The sequence below is a fragment of the Phyllostomus hastatus genome, unplaced genomic scaffold (genome assembly GCF_019186645.2).
Source record: "Phyllostomus hastatus isolate PE091 unplaced genomic scaffold, TTU_PhHast_1.1 phas_scaffold_182, whole genome shotgun sequence".
Lineage (NCBI taxonomy): Eukaryota > Metazoa > Chordata > Mammalia > Chiroptera > Phyllostomidae > Phyllostomus > Phyllostomus hastatus.
Genome location: NW_025334013.1, coordinates 29,566,720 through 29,590,527, shown reverse-complemented (window position 1 = coordinate 29,590,527; position 23,808 = coordinate 29,566,720). Strand labels below are relative to the sequence as shown.

General features: G+C 50.4%; 1 protein-coding gene across 4 annotated transcripts in view; it reads right to left on the bottom strand.

The window, feature by feature from the left end:
- ST3GAL3 (ST3 beta-galactoside alpha-2,3-sialyltransferase 3) overlaps window positions 1–23,808 on the bottom strand; it is a 173,870-nt gene that overhangs the window by 17,565 nt on the left and 132,497 nt on the right. For all 4 annotated transcript variants that reach the window (XM_045859365.1, XM_045859368.1, XM_045859367.1 and 1 more), the window contains 4 exons: window positions 8,857–8,951; window positions 5,731–5,794; window positions 4,741–4,836; window positions 4,259–4,445 (listed from right to left, as the gene is read on the bottom strand). In XM_045859365.1, coding sequence (XP_045715321.1) covers window positions 4,259–4,445; window positions 4,741–4,836; window positions 5,731–5,794; window positions 8,857–8,951 — 442 coding nt within the window. The remainder of the gene's footprint in view (window positions 1–4,258; window positions 4,446–4,740; window positions 4,837–5,730; window positions 5,795–8,856; window positions 8,952–23,808) is intronic.

Genomic DNA, 23,808 nt, shown 5'->3' with positions numbered 1-23,808 from the left:
AGCTTGGGACAGAACACGCGTTTAGGTGAAGATGAACATTTGATCCCCGTCTTGGGCCTGGTTCAACAGGGCCTCCTCTCCGGGGACCGGGGACCAGCGGCCCCGTCTGCCCCCCGGGTTTCCCGGGCTGTCAGCGCACCTATCGTGACCTTCCCTGGAGGTGCCGGGTTTCTCTGTCCTCTAGGCCAGCTCTCTGACTCCACTTCCGGGTCACCGCCCGGGTCAGGCCCTACAGCCCAGACAGACAAATGCTTTACTCCCAGTGCAGCCGGACTTTTCGAGCAACAACACCACCAACAGTAATAAAAGAACGAACAGCTTCGATCTGGACAACAGGGGGCACTTACTGAGTGTCAAGCGCTCTGACAGGCACTTGTAAATTTCACCGGGTTGAACTGTGGCCAGTACTAACAGTGACAGATGGCGGTGCCGCCCCTTTTTCATGGGTGAGGGGCCTAGGTAATTTGCCTAAGGTAACCCGGTTGAGTGACAGCGTCCAAATTTCAACCTAAGTCTACTGCCTTTTCCTCTTAAACCATGTGATGTCTTCTAAATTGAGAGGCCTCGTTCCCCTGTGCACGAACGTGGGGCCCTGACCAGCCTCCTAAATCCCTCCCTCCTTCCCCAAGGACTGAACTACAGCTGGAAGGTCAGGCACGTGTCACGACTGTCCAAGAGGTCAAATCGCAGCCCTTGCCCGCTCCCCTTCCCGTGCTGGGCTGGAATCACTCCCATACCAGCCCGGCCCCGGCCCCCAAGCCTCACTGAACTGATCACTGGTCAGAAGCCCCTCAGCAGCGAGGCCAGTTTTCTAGTTTCAGGCATGAGGATGACGAGGGAAAAGGAAGAGCAGGCAGCCAAGGGGACTGGGAAGGCAGCTCCTTGGGACCTCTGAGGCCCTGGGTTACCAGGTGTCCCAGAGAGGGAGGCGGGGATGGCGTGGCAAGCTCTGCTGCTCGCACGTCCCGTCCTCTCCAGGCCCCGGGACAACAGGTGGGAGCCTCTGGCCTCGGCCAAACACCAGGAGGAGGCTGCTCAGGCCACAGCACCTACCACACTGCGTTACAACTCTAGTTTCAGGACTGTGTCTCCCATCAGACTGTGAGCAACTAGGGGTCCAAGACAGTGTTGAATTCATCTTCATATTCCTGGGGAGCAGCACAGTGCCAGCACAGACTCAATGACGCCTGGCAGACGAGTGAGTGGAAGGATGGAGCCAGGTGTGCATTTCACAGGGGCGCTGAGGGTCTCACAGGAGCTGGAGGCTGCCCCCCTCACCACGGACTTAGATACACCTACAGCTTCACGTCCCAGGTTCCACCCCCCTTCCCCACCCAGCTTCCCCACTCAGCAGCCCACTGGTGCTCTTCTGATCTGTCTCAAGCGCACAGGACCTGCTTGCTGGCTTGGTTAACGCTCCTGGGATCTGGCAGATAAAAGACCTTTTGGTAACTTATTTGGAGTTACTGGTGCTACTGTTGAGTGAATCAGGGAACCAAATGCTCATAAACGGTTAATGAGGAGGGTCCAGGGTGGGTGAGTAGGTATGGCCAGGCCTAACGCAGGCTGTTTTGGAGTTCAGTCTTCCTTTCCCACATCTTTCCAAATCCCACCAGCACTCCTGGGTACCAGAAAGTTACACCCAATGAACAACTGCTCACATAGCAAGCAGCAGGCAGCAGCCATGACTGAGGCCGAATACCTCCTCTCGCCCTGCCCAGCTAGGCCTTGGCTCCTGAACATAGAGCTGCCTCCTGCCAGAATTCTACAGGTGAGGCTGCAGACAGGTGTGGAGAGCTCTCCAGCGGCTGCATGGTTAGAAACATCACTGCAGGAGCAGGCCAAGCCTGCAGCTGGGCACCAGATGGGAGGGGCCTGGAGAAGCAGCCTGTCCCACATTTGCCTGGGTCTCGGAGCCAGAGAAGTGAAGTAGAGCAGAGGGGGTCCTTTGAAGGCGTTAGCCCTGGGCTTGGGTGGAGAACGGTACTCAGAAGAAGCTTCCTGGGTAGCCAGAGGGTCTGGACAGGGCTCTTGTGGTGCCGAACTGGTGAGGCTACGGGCATCATTGGCTTCCCTCTGGCAGCTCATTCTAAAGACCCAAATTATCTTTGACATGAAAGCCAGGGAAGGCTCATGGAACTTCAGAGGATTCCTCCCTGTGTCCTCTCTCCTCCCCACTCACCCCACCAACCCTGCGAAGGCAGGGATCAACACGAGTCTGGTCCTAGATCCCTGGGCATGGCCTGGATAGGACGAGACAGAGACATCAGCACAGCTGAGCGTGGGCCTGAGCACAGCCCACCCTTCCTCACCCCAACTGCTCTAGTACCTTCGATCAGCCTGCCGCCAAGGCCAGGCCAAGCGGCGAGCTCCTCGGTCTTCCCGGGGACAGTGAGGCCCTGCTGTCTGCTCCTGGAGCAGCTGGAGTACAGTGCGAGTTTTCTGACTCTAGTTGACTCCCTTCCTTTACTCCTTTGGATGGATTCTAAGAGCCCTGAGTTAACTGACCTTGATGTTCTTAGAAGGAATATATGACGACACCCCCGGCTGGCCCTGGCCCACCCGGCTTGCCTCTTGACTGGGGCTGCCTGTCCTACCTGGGGGGAAGCAGGGTTTGGTGTGTGGGTCATCTCCAATCATTTACAGTGGCTGGGCAATAGGAGGGTAAGAACGGCAGACAGGACCAGGTCCTGCCCTCTGGGAGCTCCTGTGACAGGTGTCTGTGGGCAGAGGGAAGGAGCAGGTGGGTGGACAGTCAGGAAGCCAGGGTGACAAAGCAGCCTCCAGGGTCCCTGGGGTTTTCCAAAGCGGACCCAATGTGTTCCCATTTCTCCCTGAGAAGTACCTACCTGTGATCCCAACTCTACTGCCTTCAAAGCACAGAGAAGGGCTCTGAGGACACGAGTGTCTCAAGCTCTAGTGTCCTAAAAACAGAAGTACTCCCTCAACCCCCATTCTCTGCCTGGTTTACATGGACAGTGGGGGGCCCGCTTGCAGCTGGGGCTGGCTGAAGCCAAACCCTTTCCTCCCCTTTGGTGAGCTGGGCTGGACCTGGTGGAGCCTGGCTGCCTCATTCAGCCTGGTTCTGAGGTGGGCTCCCCTTCCCACTGTCCCACCTACCTGAATTCCTGACTTTCTGTCTTCTCTCTCGCTTGCCACCTACCTGACACTGCCTGCACTTGGCCTTGCTTGGGAAAGGGCTGTGGAGTTAAACCAAATTGCACTGAGACCTCCATAGGCAGGTTAAGCTGTTCCCACCCCTCAATTCTGCTCTAAACATCCAGAAAAATTAGCTTCTTACTGTGGGTGGAGGGCTGTCTGTCACCATTCTCCTCTGGTAGGAGGCTTGGGTACTGGAAGATGAATGGCGTGAACTCTGCAGTGCCCCTCCCCTGGGGTGGCTGGTGACAGCTGGTTGAGGGGAGAGGGGATTGGGCTTGGACAAGTTGGCAGGTGTCCCTACGGGCCCAGAGCTGAGATACAGAGGTCTCAGGAAAGGGCTCAGCGTGTGGTGAGCCTACTTGGCCACATGTGCTCCCTAAAGAAACAGGCCCCGGCCCTTGCCTTCCTAGAACAATGAGGACAGAATCTGATCGTTCCCAGAGTGGGACGACTCAATGGCAAGTTGGGGACTGCAGCAAGAGCCAACTGCAGGTCAGTGGGAAAAGCACAAAGTAGAGAAAGACCAGGATTTACACAGGAGTTTGGGAAGTGCCCCTGACAAGTTGAGGGGTCTACGGTCCCTGCAGAATAGCCCCAAGGCCCAAATAAGGCCTTCTGCCTTTGGCTGGGAATGAGGTGGACCCAAAGGACCAGAGTTACAGAGACCTCACAGAGGTAAGAGGGCTTGAGGAGGCAACTACAAGGTCAGGGCAGGAGAGTGAAAGTTTGGAGTAGAGCCAGCCACATGAGAGCTTTCCTTACCAGGGGATCTAAAGGCAGAGAAGGGCTCATGGGGACTGCTGGGGAGGGACTTGGGGTCAGGGCTGTGGTGTGGCCACACAAGGCTGAGGAAGGACCTACAGCTGGGTATCTGGAGGAGGCAGCAGATAACAGGCATGTCAGCTCCAGAAACCTGGGCCAGTCACTCTGACCTCTCTGTCCCTCAGTTGAGCTTGGGTGTCTTTCAACTTTGGGTCAATAATGCTTCTTTTGAAAGGTTCCCCTTGTTCTTTTCTGGGTTCAGAGGAAGGGGCTGACCTGGAAGCCGGGCAAGACCAGGGCAAGACGGGAAGGAACTGGTGCACAGGGAGCTCACCACTCTCTCCTTGTAGACGATGTACTTCAGCCACTTGAAGTCCTGCCACTTGAAGCCCGCGAGGACGAAGAGAGAATCACGTTCATACTGCTCGGGCCGCTGCATGGCGCCCTCTGGGTAGGTGATGCGCAGTGTAGTTTTGCTGCCCACGTCCTTCTCAAAGCCTTTCACTGGTGCTGAGTTCAGTCTATGGAGAGCAGCGCAGTCAGAGCCTGCCTTGGGCTCACTGCGTGTGGTCTGTGGGTCTATGTTTGGGGAAGCACTCTGACCTCAGAATACCCCAAGCAGAGAGAATGGGGAGCCCAGGTCACCTGGAGCCATCTAGCTTTCTATTCTAAAACCTTCCAACCCAGGGTTCTTCTTGAGACCTCTGCTGACCTCCAGCCCAAATGGCCAGATGGTCAGACATTCTCTCTGGGCTTAAGGACCAGGGTTTGGGCCAGAACATGCAGGTGCCCGAGGCACTGCTTTGGGGAGCTCACCTGACCACAATGTCATAATCATCAATTCGTGACCCCAGTGACTTGTTGGCAAGGACACCTCCGTTGCCCACGATGATGCAGCGACGGCAGCTGAGGCTGAGGGGAGAGAGGCAGAGACCTCTGGAGAGCTGTCTCCCCAGTATCCTCGTCCCCTACCCCTATGGCCCTTGACCCCATGCCCTTGACCAGGCACAGGCTGGGATAGAGGAAGAAGACCGGTGGGTTTCTGGCAGCATTTCTGAGAAGAGGCCAGAACCATAATGTAGGGAGCTGGGTCACTCGGAACTCTCAGACGCCCCACTCCCTGACACCTCCCCAGGAAAACATGGGTGTGGAAAGGGCTCACACACCCGCTCCATGGAGGTGACGAAGGAGGCTCTGGTAAGATGGCACTCTGGGTAAAAGATTCCCCAAGAGTCAGTGGGGTTGAGGCAGCTTTCAGGAGAGAGGGAAAAGAGGGCTGAGCTTGAGGGCAGTGCGGGAAAAGCAAGAACAAAGCAATGGGGCTGGCGGCTCTAGGACTTAGGGCTGGGCTCGCCTTCAACTAGGAAGCCTCCGTGTTCCCCACAGCCACCAGGGAACCCTACTCAGTTTGCTCTCCTGCCCCTGATCCTGGGGTTTCTTCCATCCAGGGTCAGTTGGCTTCAGGCATCAGTGCCTCCTGGATGGTAAGCCACGGCCCCTTCAGCTGCCCCCGCCATCCAGCTCCTCTGTCCCAACGGTGGGTGTGTCCCAGCCCAGTGTCTTCAGTTCTTACCCTGAGACCTCTGCTGTCTGAGGGTGAGAGGTCTTGCCAAGAGCTTAAAGCCCATGGGTGCAAGCCCAGCTAGACACCCCACTTCTCTGCTCACCCACCCCAGCGTGCGTACTGTGTGCGCACGTGGATATGTTGGAGAATCTCCTAGTGTCCAGGAAAGGCCAGCTGGGCCTCAATGCCTTTGCACGTGCCAGGCAGCTGAGGGGCAGGAGGCCGGGCAACAAGGCGCTCACCTGTCCAAGGCAGGTGTCAGGCGGTACTCTTTGGTGACTGACAAGATGGCTTTGATCAGATTGTCTGTGGACAGAGGAGGGAGGTTACTGTTAGAGGGGCACTCAAGTTCCCATGAAATGTTTCCCAGTGAGCCAGTGTGAAGGTGTATGTTCCTGGGGCCAAGGTGGAAGTCGGGAGAGGGAGCTCTGAGCATAAGGCCGCCCAGGCTGCTGGCTTAACCTTCTCCCTGAAAAAGGAGGTGGGGGCAGAACAGGCAGGCACACTTAGCTCCCATGCCTGGAGCCAGCTCCCCAGCCAGTCCTTGGCAGTCTCGTTTGGCTTTGGGGGCTCTGCAGTCAGGCCTGGGGGTTGGCCAGAACGGGAGCACCTGCTCGGAGACAGAGATCACATTACACACACCTCTGTGCCCCCATTGAGCGGACACCAGGGAGCCAGTGAGGAGACAAGCAGCAACGAAGAACAGAGTGGTCCCAACCAGCTCCCCCAGCCAGGCCACTCTGCCTCACTCTGATACTGCTTTCCCTCACTTCCTTCTTTGAACACTGCCCGTCTCTAACCCTGCTTTTGCCGGGCTGTGCCTGCCTCTTTACCGCTGTAAGGCTGCAGCCTGGCATCTGCCTACGTGCACTCCCCTGATGCTGCCCTCACCAAGGGCCCCCGACCTCTGTGCTCTCAGATCCTGCGCCCACTAGTTGGACTTCATTATTCTCGGCCCCTCTCTGGCTTCTGCAGCAACTGCTCTCCTTTCAAATTCTGGTATAGTGAGAGGATTATAACATAATGTATAATAGTATTGGTTTTGGGGTTAAATCCTGGCTTTGCTTCTTAAGACCTTGGATCAATTACTTATTTTCTTAGTGTTTTAAGTTTCCTTATCTTTCAAGTGAAAATGGTAATTCCTCCTCTGTGGAGTTGTTAGAAAGATAAACACAAAATGTATATAAAGATTTACATATAAAGTAAGTAAATCGGTACAACCACAGTGGAGAGCATCTTATCAAGGAAAGACACAGACGTGCACAGACTGAGATCCTGCAACCCTGCTCCGAGGTGGGCAGCATCAAACTCACGCATCTGTTTAAGGAGACTGTACAAGAATGTTTACTGCAGAACCGCTTGTAATAGCAAAACACTGGAGGCAATGTAGATGTCCACAAAAGAAAACATTAGATGTGCTACATCGAATACTACACAGTAATAGAAAAAAAAAAACAAACTGATGACCTACAGCTACATGAATCAGTACTGATAAATCTGAAAAGCATAAGCAAAAAAAATCAATTTGAAAGACACACACATATTACTATTTGTAAAGTTTAAAAATATGTTAAAAATGCCACATATTTAATGAATATATACATACTCGGTAGAAACACATAAACAGGCATTGGAATGGTAGCTCCAAAACCAAGATAATGGTCTCCTGGGGAAGGAAGGGCCAGGATGGGAAGAGCCACACAGAGCTTTAATTCTGTCTCATGTTTTATTTCTTAAGCTGAGTAGCAAGTAAATGGATGGTCATTAAATTAGTTTTTAAGCTTGTTTATGTGCCTAAAATATTTCATGCTATGAAAGAATGCCTCCAAAATTAAAAATAACAACATCATAATTTTTTAAAAGATGGGATGGATAACACTGTCAGATGCATCTGCAAGGTCGAGGCAAGGACTGGAAAGTATCCTCTGCATCTCACGGGGACACTGCCACTTCCCTGGGCGTGTGGGGAGAAGGCATTATTTGTTAGGAGTAAATGATGAGACAGAAGAGACAGCAGACAGCTAGTCTTTCCAGAAGCTGAATGAGAATGGTAAGGAAACAAACCTTTAGGGAGTGTTCTACACTAAGTGTCTTCAGATAATCTCTACGGTAGGCCTCAGGGAAGGCCATAGGTATCCTCCTTTTTCCCACTTCCCATTTCACTTCTGAGGAAAAGCATATTGCCACTAAGTGGCCAAGGTCAAGAATACAGATTGGGTTTCTATTTTCTAGGTGGGGAACCTTAGTGGAAAGGGCATACACTTCTAGGTGTTCTCTTCTTGCTGGCTGATGGCCTCTGGTTTGGCCTTTCTTGGCCTTTGTGGCTTAGCAGAATCAGAGTGCTGAGTGAGGGTCTAGGAGAGAAGAGTAGACTGCTTGCCTGCCTGCACTCGGGAAAAAGGAGTTCTTCATGCGCTTCAGCCCAATCTATCAGATCTGTCCTTAGAGGTTTGAGGTCAAACCTTTTGTCTGTTTGCAGGCCACTGTCTTCTTTTCAGGGAGGCGTGGCCTGGCTGAGTAGGGGGTTCAGGTATTCTTGGGTCCCCTGGCCACTTGATAGCACCCCTTTAACAGTTATTTAATTTAGACTACAATCTAACTGATGAAGAAACTAAAGCACGGACAGGTTAAATAACTTGTTCAAGGTCACAGCTAGTAAAAAGGTGTACTGGGATCTGACCCTTCTGTGCCTGACCCTAAGGCTCATACTTTACAAGGCCGTGAAATGGAAAAGGCACCCGACAAAGAGGCAGAGTTTGTTCAACTGTCAGGGATGGGAAAGTCGTAAGGTAGGATGGGGCTGCATGAGTGAGGTCCCGCAGGCAATGGAAGCAGACAGTTCTGAGAACATGGGGCAAGGCTGGCTTTGGACAGGCGAGGAAAGGACTGGAGGAGAGAAACGTCAGGAGGCGGTGACGGAGGAGTCATGGCCATTCATGGGGGATGGCCTCTGTTTTCTCTGGCATTTTCTACCTCATACTTAATCCTCCAGTACCAGTAGCTCTGGCACCCCGTTTTCTGCGATCTCACAGCACTGTGTTCTCGCCACATCAGATCGTTTACTGTCCTGCACTCTAAATGTCTATGTCTCCACTAGACTCAGGGGGCAGGGCCAGTAACCGTCTGTCTACTCCACTGTTGTGTACCTGGCCCTCACAAAATGGTAGGCTCTGAGTAAATATTCCGGTAAAGAAATAAGAAGAAAAGACAGGAAGGGAAAGAGGAAGAGAATGGAAAGCACTGTTGGGCGTGGGGGAGAGGGGACCCCAGCACGGCACTTCTGCAGGTACAGCCCTGTCCTGCAGTGCAGGGAGATAGTCTGGAAGACAGGAAGTTACAGGTAGAGAGGGTCTGGGTTCCCAACATACCTTGACCTTTGATCCCAAAAGGCGGCACAAACTCGCGGATCCTAGCCCACTTGCGGAAGGAGTCGTCCAGGAACATGGGTGCTGGCTTGGAGAACCTGGAATACAACAGGGCTGTTGAGGGTCCCCAAGTGCAAAAGGCGGGAGTGCTGGCTGGCTCTTCCGGACATGAGTACCAGTTGGAGTACTGGAGTACTTTTGTCCAGCTGTCTTGACTATGGCTGTGCTGGAAGCCACCTTCCACATTCCAGTCTACCCTTCCTACCCCACCCTGACACTGCGTAGCTGCTGCGTGGGGTCGGATAGACCTTGTTCAGCAGAGCCTGAGTTTAAAGGAGCAGGCCCAGCCAGCCCTCATGTGGCCAGACAGATGAGTGGAGAGACAAGACCCGCGCATCAGGGATCAACATTTCCAAGCTGGAAACTCTCTGGCAGGTCATCCAGGCATGCATCCATCAGATAGTCCCTGCTGCCTCCTCTGTTCCTGCAACACGGGAACACAGAGATGAGACACTGTCCAGTGGAGCAGAAAAATAACCCCAAATCAGCCAGTGCAGGCACCCAGAATTCGGGAGAGAATCCTGAGAGAGTGGACCGCCCAGGGTGAGGAGGACGGGAGAATTGATGATGAAGGGCAAAGCAGGTGCAGAGCCGCAGGAGACAGAGGCCTGGAAGAGAAGAGAAAAACCGCAGTACCCGGAGGCTGGGAGGCAGGGCAGAGGGAGGCTTCCGACAGGCAGGAGCCTAAGAACATCTCCTGGCAGAGAGAAGGACAGAAAGAATGTAAAGCTCTTTGGGACTGGTACAGAGTTTAAGGAGAAGGGATAATTTTGGCCTAGAGGAGAGATGGGTCGGGAAAGAGAAGGGAAGGAAGGGTGAACTGATGCTGAGTTGAGGAGAAAGGAAAAGGCGAGTTTCACTTTTCCTGAGAAAGCCGACGAGTGAGCAGGGCAGGGTGCAGGCCTGGGGAGGCCAGACAAAGTCACACAGGACGCAGAAGGGAGTGGGCGAAGGGTGAAAATGTACCCGAGGAACCAAGCTCTTCAGAGATGCTTGGACGCACGACTTCACATGGAACCCAGCACCCTGGAAGGCAGCCGGCACCTGGCCACCCGCTGTGCGCTGAGTTGCTGTGGGGCCTGCTTAGGGCCTTCGGGCCAAGGAGGGACGTGTGGAAGCCTCAGCCTTGGGTGGCTCTGTCTCTCTGTTTCTAACTCCACTGAATCAGCCACCAGAAAACCGAAGACCAGACAGAGAGGCGTTCTAAGCCCAGAAGCTGGAACTTACCACCCAATGTACTCTAACTCAAGTCTTCCTCTCTCATTCCCATCATCACTAACACCATTATAATCTCCACGTCTGGGAGAAATTCTGTCAGTCATCACTTGATGGTCTAATATTATAAGAGGTTTTGATGAGAACCTGAAAGAGGCAGAAAACTGTCAATCCTGCTCCCTCCCCACTACTGGCTGCAGGGAGAAGCTGCCACACTCGATGGCATGGAGAGGCCATGCCTGCACAGCAGCTTTCCTTCGGACATCAGGGTCCGCACACTGCCCCTCTGGGTGCTAGGGCCAAACGTGGTTCCCGTGCCCAGCCTACAGAACCCAAGTGAATCAATATGTTTGGTGCTACACTCGAGGCACTGAGGCTCCTGTCCGCAGCCCATGTGTAATAGGGAAGGAAGCAAGGTCCCCAGAAAAGCCGGCAGCAAGAGTCTCTCCTTCTGTGCTGGGGCTGAGCTTGTAACACTTTTACAAAGTTTCTCAGTCAGGCTCGGACAGGACTTTATCTGTTTTCAATATGTACTGGATATCATATGCTAATGAAATCACCTAAGAGCTAGCCGAACAGCCTCAACATATTTTTTCCTTTTCCTCCCCCTTCCCTCCTTTTTTGAGCTGATTAGAAAGTTCACTATGTTAATATCTATTTAAAAAATCTTATTTTTGATGTTGCTTATATGTTAATTTTGGAGAAGAATACAAATAGGTGCACAAAATCAATAAAAAAGATACCCGTAATCGCACAACACAGAAGACAATTAACCTTTTGGTATACGTCTGTACTTTCCTTTTCCCATATTATTTTTTAGACAGCTCTGGAGACTATTTTTTCACTTTATAGTTTCATAAAAACATCGCTATGCAAATGGACACAACTTTCTCCTAATTCACAATGGCTCAAATCACCATAAAATGCTGGTAATCTGACGCAAATTGATGCCCCCAAAATCAAAAGTACAAGGATACACAACACCCTCCCCTCTCTATTTGCCTGGAAAATCCCTTAAGTCCAAATGCCACTTCCTCTGGACAGTCTTGCTGACCGCACCAGGTAGACTTGTACTCTTCCTCTAGTGCTTCCACTGAGTTTTGTTCAGCCCCCCAGGAGGTGGCTCCGTGCCTGAGGAGCATTGAAAGCTGTGCCAGGGGCCATAAACAACAGGAAATGGGGTGGGGTGATGGTAGAGGTGGTGTGTGTGTGTGTTTGTGTTAATTTGCAGGTGGCCTGGGCAGAGCCTCATGCTGCACCTGGAATAGAATCCAGGGGCTTCTGGCCAGACCAGGGTCAAGTTTGGAGGCATGGCCAGGGCAGAGGTGGCCCCTAACGTACAAAATGACTGGTCAGACTAGTGGGGGTGTAGGACACCTGCCCTGCTTGCCCTGGCCCAGGGGATAACAGGGCAGGGTGGGGCAGGCTCCAGCAGACAGGCCCCAGCAGACAGGCCCCAGCCCGCCAGCCCCGTGGAGAGCCCCAGCACGCCAGGCAGCCTCCGGATCAGGTTTCAGCAGGGTGTGTGTGAGTGCGTGAGAAGGAACAGGAGAAGGAGGAGACGGAAGTGGTAACTGAGACCGGCCTTTCCCCCTTAGATCCTGAGCGTAATAGCAGTTCGGGGACTTGGGGCTCTAGGAAGGCACGCGCTGAGGGTGGGCCTAAACCCTGTGCCTGTCACAGCAAGGCTGGGACCCCAGGACCCAAGAGGCTGACTTGCCCATAGGCCTACAGACTCTGACCAGTTAGGAAGGGCAACCCAGGATGCTTTGAGAGGGTCTTCCAGTTCATTTAATGCTCAGTGGTATGCCTGAGGTGCTGGGTAGAAGGTGATGTCCCCAACTCTGGCTCATCGACCTCAACCATTTCCTAAGGCCCAGGACATCAGCCTGTACCTGGAGAGCTGACTGGGTCTTATGAGAGGGTGAAGAATAGTTGTGTGTGGGCAACGGCAGACTCAGAGTAAGGTCTTCATCCCAGTTCCCACCAATGCAACTGAAAAAGGTGCCTCCAGGTGTGGGTTTGCTGCATTAGGGCAACACACAGCTTTTGCTCTCCATCTGCGCCTGTGTGATTGGGTGGCCAGCCCTCTGCCACTGTTCCCCAGAAGCGTGAGCAGGCCCAAGAGCCCAAGAAACAAAGGGAAGACAGAGTCCAGTAGTGGGTCCTGAGACCAGGGGCCACAGCACATTAGCCTGTTAGATTCAGCCATAGCTCTTGGCCCCCCAAAAGTGAGACTGTCATCCAACGGGGTGAAAGCCAAGCCCTACAGATCCATCTTGCCAGGCCCTGCTCTGAGAAGTGGCGAGGTGGACAAAACAGAGGGACACAGGTTCCTGGAATCCACCTGGTCTTGTTTGTGACCTTGTTGTGGCAGCCCCACCATAAACAGCCCTGCACAGTAAGACCTTGGTACATGTCCAAGCAAGCAAGTAAGCAAAGCGAGCACTTTCTAAATGCTTTGTCGAGCTTATGCTTTGCTGCCATTCCCCCTGCCGGCCACCTGAATGAGTCCCATGGGAGAGCAGAGGAAGTCTGAGGAGAAAGGATGGTAGACCTGAAGGGCAGGTGCACATACGTCCAGGGGAAAGCAGCCCAGAGGTGATGAACACAAACGGCAGGTATCACCCACACGTACTATTCCACGCATGAGCACGAAGCTCCTGCCCAGTCCAAAACCGACCTGCCTGTCTCCTCGGTGCCGGGTCCTATGCTAGGGGCTGGCTGGGGACCTAAAGGTAAATTAGCCTTGGTCTTTCCCTTAGAGGGCTAATAGTTGACATAGGTAAACAAATAATCGTAAAACAATATGTCTGCACATCCTTTATTTCAGAATAGGTTTAAAGATAAAAAGGTCTTATTAGATCAACCTAGTGTTATAAGAAAATCTTGAAGGAGATGATGATAAGACAGAGCTGAGCCTTGAAAGGTACGTAAATGGGAGCCTGGTGGATAACGTTGAGAAGGCTACTCAAGGACCAGGGAAGTGTAGGCAAAGGCACAAGAGCGAAGAGAACCTCCCCATCAGGACAGAGAGCCTGCTGAGGCCCGGCAGAGTGAAGCAGCACCGGCCGAGGGCAGAGGAACTCTGGCTGGTCCCTGTTCCCTGTGAATCTTCCCTCTAGTCCCACCCAGGCAGGTGGAGCAATGTGTGAAGAAGGAATGAGTGGGCAAGTGCATTCTGACTCTGAGTGGGTGTAAATCAAGCAGATGAGGTGTGAGCTCTGCACAGAGGGAAAAGGCCAGGGCAGGGCGTGCATCGGTACTGCCCCATTGGCCCAGTGCCCTCAGGCTGTGTCAGGACCAATTTCAAGCTGGGTCATCGCTGAACCAGTGATGATCTGAGTACTTGGGGCACTCAGCTCATGCTCTTTCTTGTTGACACACTGCAGTGGAGAGCTGCACTTCCCCCCCTTCTCTTGTAAGCACATCCTACTTTTCATTCCACAGGTCCCCGCTGAGCTGACCTCACCGCAACTCCTGGGATGGGCACATGTCCCAGGCTGGCCCATCAAGAGACTGTATTTTGCTGTGTATAATGCATACTTTTTCACCCAAATTTTTGAGGGAAAATAAGGATGAACATTATACATGGGTAGTACTAATTCCATAGCTATATAAATTTTTTAAATTCTTTCATTTAAGCTTATGTGTTAAACGTGTAACTCTAGAAGGCAATAACAATATCTATATGTAAAAGAACACCTTGGAATATGGTGATTGGTTTTGTTTCTAAGTATAAATAAATACAAAATTTAATTAAAAAATGAAAATGAAATATTTTTTTCCTGAAAGTCTGGGCCAGAAGCGTGGGTGTGTACTGTCCATGGCAAAATACAGTACTTCAGCCCTCGGAACCGTGGTGACTGCTTCAACAACGGGCACCTGACCCACGTGGGGCAGATCATATCCTTCTCTGAGATTAAGTATCTGGGCAATGGGGTGTGTGTGTGTGTGTGTGTGTGTGTGTGTGTGTGTGCAGCTCTCTTTTTTTCTGAGATACTGAGCTGAAAAGAGCATATAAGCCTAGAACTGGGCTTGTGCAACCTATAGTCCACAGTACAGCTGCCTGTTTTATAAAGTTTTATTAAAGCACAGCCATCCATTCATTTTCCTAATGTCCATGGCTCCTTTAATGCTATCACAGCAAAGTGGAGTAGTTCTGACAGAGAATATATGGCCTGCAAAAGCTGAAGATATCCACTATCTGGACCTTTAAGAAGAAAACCGGCTGAGCCCGGGCCTAGAAGCGGCGGGAGCCACTTCTGCAGGTGCACAGGGGAAATGTCTGGGGAAGAGTGAAACCCAGAGAAAAGCTGGGCCAGGATTCAGGGGGAAAGACACTGAGCTCTAGATTCAGGTGGGCCAGGAGACAGTTTAGCCCTGAACTTAAGTTTTATCAGCCAATATATTTCTTTTTTGCTTTTGCTTGACTTAGTTTGATATGAGTTTCTACCAACTGCAACTGCTACCAGAGGGTCACGTTTCAGCTCTTAGTCCGGTTCACAAAGGCCCTGTGATCTGGCCCCTGTCCTGCCTCAGATGCCCCCTTCCCCTCCCCAGCCATGTCCAACTACTGCAGATGCTAGCTCTGCCAGGCTCCCTAACACCTCCACGCCTTTACACTCGCTGCTCCCTTTGCCTGGAGTTCTCTTCCCCTTCTCATTTACACGCTCCATTTCTGCCCATTCTCCCAAGGACTCCAGCTTTTCTTCCTCGACAGGTCAGAGTCTTTCCTGAGTCACACACGGCTCACCAAGCCCTCCGAGGGTCTCTGCTCTCCTCCGTGCACTCTGTCCTCAAACCACCACATGCTGGCCTAATCATGTTTCCTCCGCTGGTACACAGCCAAGCACACAGCGGGTGCTTGGTAAATGCCAGTTGGCTGGAAGAGGGAGGAACAGCTCAGGGGGATAGGCTCCATAGTGTGGCCAAATTTCTGCTTACCGGTGGAGGTCTAGGGCAGGGGGGTAGGGGGCTGCCTTTGTGTGGCTCTTTATGACACTCTGATTTCCCTGCTCCAAAGAGCCAGGCTTCCAATGATGTATCTACTCTTTCAGAGCAAACCCCGTCCAGGTCAGAAATACTGCCAGCTACTGCCCCACCGCCTGCTTAGGGACTGTGGCCCCATCTGTGTCCAGACAGGCTGGAGCCACACGCATGACACATATGACAGGCAGGGAGGCCTGTGCTGAAGGAGGAGTGGAGAGGCTGAGACAGAGGCCCTCGAGGGGGCAGTGCCCGGGCTCCTGCTGACAGGGCTCCCACCAACTGCTGACAGCCTGCACCTAGCGTGAACGAAGGAGGGAGGGAAGGGGCCCAAACTTCCTAGGAAGGGGAGGGATGTGTGGGGAGGTGGAGGAGAGAACCATGAGCTGAGAAGCTGCTACGAGAGGCAAGTATTCCTCCCCCAGTGACAACCTGGGTGAGCTGGACTGTCTATAGAGACTGCACACCCCAAAGCCCAGGGACACAGTCCCATCCCTCCCCAGTGCCCACCATCCATCTCTCCAGTGTGTGGTGAGCCCCAGCATACCCCAGGCATGGTGCTTGGAAATATGACACTGAATAGCTCCGAGTCCCTGCCTTCACAGACAATGGGCAAGGCAGCCAAGTACAGACACGGGAAATTGTGAAACACAGGAGGTACTCCACAATGGCAACAACAGTCATTCGCAGTTACTGAGCTCTACGCTGTAGACGCTGTTCTGAGTGCTCTATGCACATGATCTTATTTCACCCTCATAGTGTTCTCATGGGGCAACACAGTTTACATCTGTATTTTCACTTACCGCATTGCTTTTGGGAATACACGGAAGTCGTTGGACCCTTAGGGAAGCATACTATCAAGGGTGGAGAGAGAACAGAACCGGACTACATGGGGTGGAGGAGGAAGAGAAGTGAGAAAGTGTTCAAGAGAGATCAGACACTTTCTAAAGAAACTTGCTAGTGAAGTAAAGGATGAAACAGAACGGTAGCTGGAGAGTGGAATGGGAGAGGGGAGAACTGAGCGTGTTTGTGTTTGGGTGGGAAGGACACAAGCAGAAAGAGGGAGGGGTGCAAGAGACAGGGGTAACAGCAGACTGAGGCTCCCCAGGAGGGGAAGGTGACAGGATCCAGAGTATAAGGGGAGGGGCACAGAAGGCAGAATACTTTTTTCCCTGGAAAAAGAGGGAGGACGTGAAGATGGCTACTCTGATAGGTGTGTTTAGAAACAGAAGGAACCCAAGAGAATGCTCTCCAGATTGACTCTTCTCGGGGAAGTCTCTGGGGTTAAAGACTGGGTGTGAAGGTGTGGACTCTAGGAACTTACAGATGGTAAAAGTTTGCAAGGTTACCATGCTAAGTCAGCTAGGGGCAAGGACTGCGGAGTAGTGCTGAGCCCTCACCAGAGGCTGGAGACCATGAAGCCACAGGAGCCAGCGCATATGTTTGTGTGTCTCTGTCCATAGTTCAGCAGCCCAGAAGCAGAAAGGTGGCTGGGTAAGTGTCACCATTTGGGCACCGCTGCATGAGGTTAGCTGAAGGACAGGATGTGATGGAAACTGGAGGAAATGGTAAGAGTACCAATGATGCAGAGGCCCATGGTGTAGGGTGGGGGTTCTGGCTTTGATGGCAAGGGAGGCAAGGGCAGGCTAATGTAGTTGATGAAGCAAAACCTAGGAGTCATTCCTTTCTTTTTCAGTTCCATTTGCCTGGGATCATCACATTCTACAAAGAGGAACACCTACTTCACAAATAAACCACTGGAGTTATTCTTGACTCATCTCTTTTTCTTGGCTGCCTCTCATCCAATTCATCAGCAAATCCTGTTAATCTCTAAATATATACTAATTCCATCCAGTTATTTTTATTCCCATTGCTACCACCCAGGTCCAAATCATCACCTCTTGACTATGGCAGTGGTCAGTGACCAACTTCTACTCTTGCCCCTCAATCCATTCTCTAGAAAAGCCAGAATGATAGTTTTAAACTAGCAACCAGGTTGTGCCATTGCTCTGTTTAAAACATTCCCACTGCTCTCTGAGTAAAACCAAACCACAGGTTACCTGGCTAACCCTCACCTACCTCTCACTCCATTTCAGGCCCCCCTCCCCTTACTCACTCTGTTACACTAGGTTAGACTTCTGTCCAGCCCTTGAACACAACAAACTTTTTTCCGTATCTAGAACCTTCTAGAACACCTCTGGATCTTTCCAAAATTGGCTCTTTGTTTTTATTCAGGTCTCTGTTCAAATGTCACCTCCTCAGAGAGGTCTTCTCTGTCTCCTGTGTTGAAAGTGGGCTTCCTTCTCCTGGCACTGTCACTCATGTTATTTTTTTTGTAAACATTTAGAGCTATTTAAAATTATCTTGTTCACTTGCTTGGTCTCTCTCGTGTGTACTGGTTTATTATAACATGGAGAATGTGAATTCTGTGTGAGTGTGAACCTGCCTAATTCTCGCACTGCCATACCCCTCGGAATACAGAGCAGTTCAGGGTATCTGCTGAGTGAGATCAGAGGTCTGCCTTCCACCGAGTCTGTAAACCGCCTGCATCTGTTCCACTTTCTTCTTCCCTCTTGATAAAACCAAGAAGTGTCCATTCTTTTATCAAAGATTGGCCTTCCCACACATGCGATGCCTTCCTGTCCCAATCAGACTAACGCATGGAGTCCTTACAATGCCTACAAGGCCATCCACAAACTTGACTGCCCACTCCCCCATTTCTCCTTTAATTCCATCTGCCACTCTCCCTCTGCACACTGCATCATATCCATGGTTCTTCCTGCCTGAGCGCCTTTACTTGGGCTGTTTTCCTCTGACTAGAACATTTTTTCCCTCAGGACATTCATTTGGCTTACTCACTCACCCCATTCTGGTCTTTATTCAGGCTTCGCCTTCCCCACAAGGTGAACTCCAACCATCCTACGTAACACTGCAACCTGTTCCAATCACCTGGCCATGCTTTCTTTTTTCCCAAATATTAGCTTGCTCTAATTTACTAAATAGTTTACTTATGAGTTGTTTGTTGTCTGTGTTTCCCTGTTAGAATATGCTTCATAAAGGTGGGACATTGAGATGAGGGCATCTCCAAAAAGCGACAGAACACGTAAGCTCTCTCAGCCCCTTTCACATGCACGGTCTCACTGTCCCCACCGGACTGTATGTATCAGCTGCCAGGAGAAATTACTAGAGTCTCTCGGAGAAACACCGTCCCACCCACAACACACTGCTGGTTTGGGAAGGCTACAGCACAGACACTTCGCTTTAACTGTCTCTGATTGGATGTCTGAAAAACCAAAAAGACTTTTTTCAATTAGTTTACATTCGATATTGTTTTGTATTAGCCTCAGGTGACCAGCATTGTGGTTAGACAATCACATACTTTACAGTGTGTCCCCCTGATATTTCCAAGGACCACCCAACACCACACACAGTTATTATAATGTTTTGACTATATTCCTGTGTTGTACTTTATATCCTCATGACTATTTTGTAATTGCCAATCTGTACTTCTCAATCCCTTCACCCTTTTCATCCAGTTCCCCAACCCCCCTCCTCTCTGACAGCCATCAGTCTGTTCTCTGTATCTGAGTCTGTTTCTGTTTTACTTGTTCATTTATATTATTCTTAAGATTTCACATGTAAGTAAAATCATACGGCATTTGTCTTTCTCTGACTTATTTTACTTAGTATAATACCTGTACATCCATCCATGCTGTTGCAACGGTTACGATTTCATTCTTTTTTATGGCCGGGTGATATTGCCCAATGGTCAATTCCTATGAAGCTCTTAGTAGAGTGACTGCACAACACTCTGATTTGCTAGGGATGATCTTGCTCTGTGTCTTACTCTGAAGCAATTGTTTAAAATATCCACTTTCACTCTCAGAAGTGTCCAAGTTTGGACAATAACATAGGATCACCCTACCTAGCGGCAACATATTACATAATTAATCACTCCTCTTAAAATACTTTCTCCATTTGGTTTCCAGAGTGCCACATTTTCCTGGTCTTCATGCTGTTGCACAGGGCACTCCTCCTTTTCACTCTCCTTTGCAGGTCCTCCCCCAGCTCCTGCCACACTGAATGCTGGTACACCCTAGGACTCAGTCCTTGCTACTCTTCTCCATCCACATTCACTCTTTCAGAGCCTGGACCTCTTCCCTGAATGCCAGACTCCAGTATCCCTGCCTTCTCAGTATCTTCATTTGGATGTCTCGGAGGCATCTCAAACTTTGCACATTTAAACTTAAGTTCCTAATGCTCCCTCTGAAATCTGCTCTTCTTTCAGCTGTTTCTCTTTCTTTGGACGTGACACCTTCAAGCCTCCAGTTGCTTAGATTAAACACCTGAAGTCAGCCTATGCTCTCCTCCTTCTCTTATACCTTCTTCTGAGCTGTCAGCAGACCTGTCAGCAGACCTGTCAGCTCTGCCTTCAGAACATAACCTGGGCATGACAATTTCGCAGCATCTCCACTACTTCCACTGGGGTCTGAGTCACTGTCGTCTCTCTCACAAATTATCGTAGTCGCCTCCTATTGGACTCCCTGCCTCATAACAGCCTATTCCCATCAAGGCAGCCAGAGCGATCCTTTAAACCTGTTACTCCTCTGCTCAAAATCCTCCATCCTTATAATGGCCTACAATGCCCCTATGATTTAGACGTCTCTTAACTTTCTGACTTCATATCTTACTACTTCCCAGCAACATAGGCTTCTTTCCTGTTTTTGGATCCCACTTCGGAGTTTTTGCATTGGCTGTTTCCTCTGCCTGGAAGACTCTTCCCCCAGATATCGGCATGCCCTCTCCCAACTTCCTTCAGGTTTTGACTTAAATGTCACCTTTCCCAGTCACCTTCCCCAGTCACCTTCCCTTACTTTTTTCTTTTTATTGCTTTTTAGAGAGAAGGGAAGGGAGAGGAGAGAAATACTGATGCAAGAGAGAAGCACTGACTGGTTGCCTCCTGTACCCACCTGAACTGGGGGTTAGTGCTCAGACTAGATACTGTACAAGTCTGGGCCGGGGGTTGTATGTACCTGTGCCCAGGCTGGGGATCAATCCACAACCTAGGTATGTGCCCGGACCGGGAATCAAACCTGTAACCTTTCGGTTACCGCATGACACTCCAGCCACTGAGCCACACTAGCCAGGGCTCTCCTAACTTTCTATTCCCCATTCCTGCTTTATTTTTCTTCAGCACTCCCCATTTTCTACTGTACTATACCTTTCATTTATATATCTGTTTCATTTATGTATCTGTTTTTGTTTCTATATCTGCTTCCCCATTAGGATACAAGCTCCCCAGAGGCAGGGATGTTTGTCTGTTTTGCTCACAGCTGTACCTCCAACACATAGGGCAGCACCTGACACAGCACGCACTCAATAAATATTTGTTGAATGAATGAACTAAAAGCAGGGCCCATAATACCTCTGCCTCACAGATGAAATGAGATAAAGCATGGAAAGTTCATGGCTCACCATGTTGCTCAATAACTGTCAGCTCCTTCCCTCCTTCCCTCCCCTCCCAGTTTTGGTATCAGCTGTGCCCTCCCTCTCCCGCAGGGAGTGCCAGGTCAGAGGTAGGGTCGATAGTAGTAGCCGTCTTACGAATAACTGCAACAGCCCCACCAGGACTCCCCCAGCCCGGGGCCAGGCTCGGCCCTGCTCCCAGACACTGGTTTCTCTGGTTAGGCTCCACAGTGGCTGAGTGAGACATTCAGAAGTCCTGTCCTCAGACCAGACCTTTGTTTGTATTAAGGGCCCAGGGACTGCCGCTTCTCATATCTCAGGCTCCTGCACACACTCCGTCGACACAGCACTCATCCATGGGCAATATGTTGGCTTAGTCTCACAGGCTTATGCCGCAACACTGCACAACTGCGTCCCTAGCCCCCTCCTCAGAGTTCCCTCCCCGGGCTCTTCCGGGCCCCTCCACACTCAGTGTACAACCTGCCAAGGACTTTGGCCCCCTCATTCCAGGGGAGCCAGAGTGCTCTGCCCACCAGAGACTACTGCTGTCTCCACATGCCGGGAGGGTCCTGGGAACTAGCCATCCTGGCCAGCTGCTCGTCCGCCAGCAGTCCATTCTGGCCATGGCTGCTTCATCTGGGGCAGCCTGAGTCCTGTCGCTACCCCCTTCTCCTGGCACATTTCTCCTAACTTTAGGAACAGAAGCTGTTTCCTACAGATGAAATACAGCCAATTTGGGACAATTTCTGGTCTGGAGTTACCTCTTTCAGAATCCTTGCCCTTATACTTAGATGACCAAGCCTGTTGGAGAAACCCACCCAAGTGCACAAACTGGAGCCACTAGAGATTCATGGCTTCCCACTTGGCCTGCTCTGCTGCCTGACAGCCTCTAGGTCACCCCAGCGAGCAGGCTCTTCCATTCTCCACAGTGGTCTTACAAACATGTCCTCTCTTCGAACTTCTGAGCACCCTGCCATCAAATGGAAGAAGTGTCCTTCTTGAGATCAAAGGCTGATTCCTCTTCTCATTGTTCTTTCTTTAAAGTATATTTTATTGATTATGCTATTAAAGTTGTCCTATTTTTTTCTTCCCTTTATTCCCCTCCACCCTGCACCACCCCTCCCACCAGCATTGCCCCCTCTTAGTTCATGTCCATGGGTCGTACATAGAAGTTCTTTGGCTTCTCCATTTCCTATACTATTCTTAACCTCCCTCTGTCTATTTTGTACCTACCATTTATGCTACGTATTCCCTGTACCTTTTTCCCCATTCTCCTCTCTCCCCCTCCCTGCATAACCCTCCATGTGATCTCTATTTCTGTGATTCTGTCCCTGTTCTAGTTGTTTGCTTAGTTTGTTTTTGTTTCTTAGGTTCAATTGTTGATAGTTGTAAGTTTGTTGTGATTTTACTGTTCTAGTTTTAATCTTCTTTTTCTTAAGTCCCTTTAATATTTCAAATAATAAGGGCTTGGTGATGATGAACTCCTTTAACTTGACCTTATCTGGGAAGCACTTTATCTGCCCCCCACCCCATGCTAAATGAGAGCTTTGCTGGATAGAGTAATCTTAGATGTAGGTCCTTGCCTTTCATGACTTGGAATACTTCTTTCCAGCCCCTTCTTGCCTGTAAAGTTTCTTTTGAGAAATTAGATGATAGTCTTATGGGAACTCCTTTGCAGGTAATTGTCTCCTTTTCTTTTGCTGTTTGTATAATTCTCTCTTTATCTTTAATCTTGGTAAGTTACTTATGATGTATCTTGGTGTGTTCCTCCTTGGATTCAATTTCTTTGGGACTCTCTGAGCTTCCTGAACTTCCTACAAGTCTGTTTCCTTTGCCAGATTGGGGAAGTTTTCTTTCCCCAATTATTTGTTCAAATAAGTTTTCATTTTTTGCTCTTCCTCTTCTCTTTCCGGCATCCCTATGATTTGGATGTTGGAATGTTTAAAGTTGTCCCAGAGGTTCCTAAGCCTTTCCTCATTTTTTTTGATCCTTGTTTCTTCATTCTGTTCTAGTTGAATGTTTATTTTTTCCTTCTGTTCCAAACTATTGATTTGAGTCCTGGTTGCCTTCCCATCACTGTTGGTTCCCTGTTTATTTTCCTTTATTTCACTTGGCATAACCTTCACTTCTTCCTCTATTTTGCATCCCTACTCAATCATTTCTGTGAGCATCCTGATTACCAGTGTTTTGAACTCTGCATCTGATAGGTTGGCTATTCCCTCATTGCTTAGTTCTTTTTCTGGAGTTTTGATCTGTTCTTTCATTTGATCTATTCTTCTATATTTCTTTGTCTTGGTGCACCTGTGACATTGGAATGGGTGGAGCCTTAGGTATTTGCCAGTGGGAGGCAACCCACATCCTGCATTGTGGTGCTGTATGTGGGGGAGGGGTCTAAGAGGGAACAATGCCTCTTGCTCGTTAGGCTCTCAGCTGGCTTTCAGTCACTTCCCCTGCTACTCACAAGCAAATTGGGCCCTTCTGGTGCTGATTTCCAGGTGGATAGGTTTGTGTACGTTAGGATGCTGTGGGTCTCTCCAATGAACTCTCCTGTGAGGCTGCGAGTTTCTCCTGCTGCTGCAACATCCACAGATTTATACAGCCAGAAGTTTTGAGGCTTTATTTCCATGTGCTGAACCCTGGGTTGCATGGTCTGTCTCACTCCCCAGTTGTTCCCCTGGCTTATCCACATGTGAATGTGGGACCGCCTGGTCTGCCAGCCACCACTTTGCTGTGCGTCCTTTCTGCCCTGGCTGACCATCTTCACGTCTCCACCCCTCCTACTGGTCTGGATGAATGCTTTTTCTTTAACTCCTTGGTTGTCGGACTTCCATACAGTTTAATTTTCTGACAGCTCTGGTTGCTTTTTGCTTTTAAATTTGTTGTTGTCCTACTTTTGGTTGTGTGAGGAGGCAAAGTATATCTACCTACACCTCCATCTTGGCTGGAACTCTCATTTTTCTTAAGAACCTGTTATATTGCCCTGGCTGGTGTTTCACTCCCTCTCTTTGCCCCTCCTTTCCCTTCTCTCTAAAAATAAATAAATTAAATCTTATTTTTTTAAAAGAAGAACCTGTTACATCACTCATGACATCATTCTTCTCTGCATCTCCATTTTCTGGTCTACGTACAGGATCCTTCCCACTGGCGGTCGGTCCAGACACCCACTTCAGCCTCACAGCCACACCTGCGCCAGCTTCAAGTCTATCTTCCTTCTTCTCCCTTCAC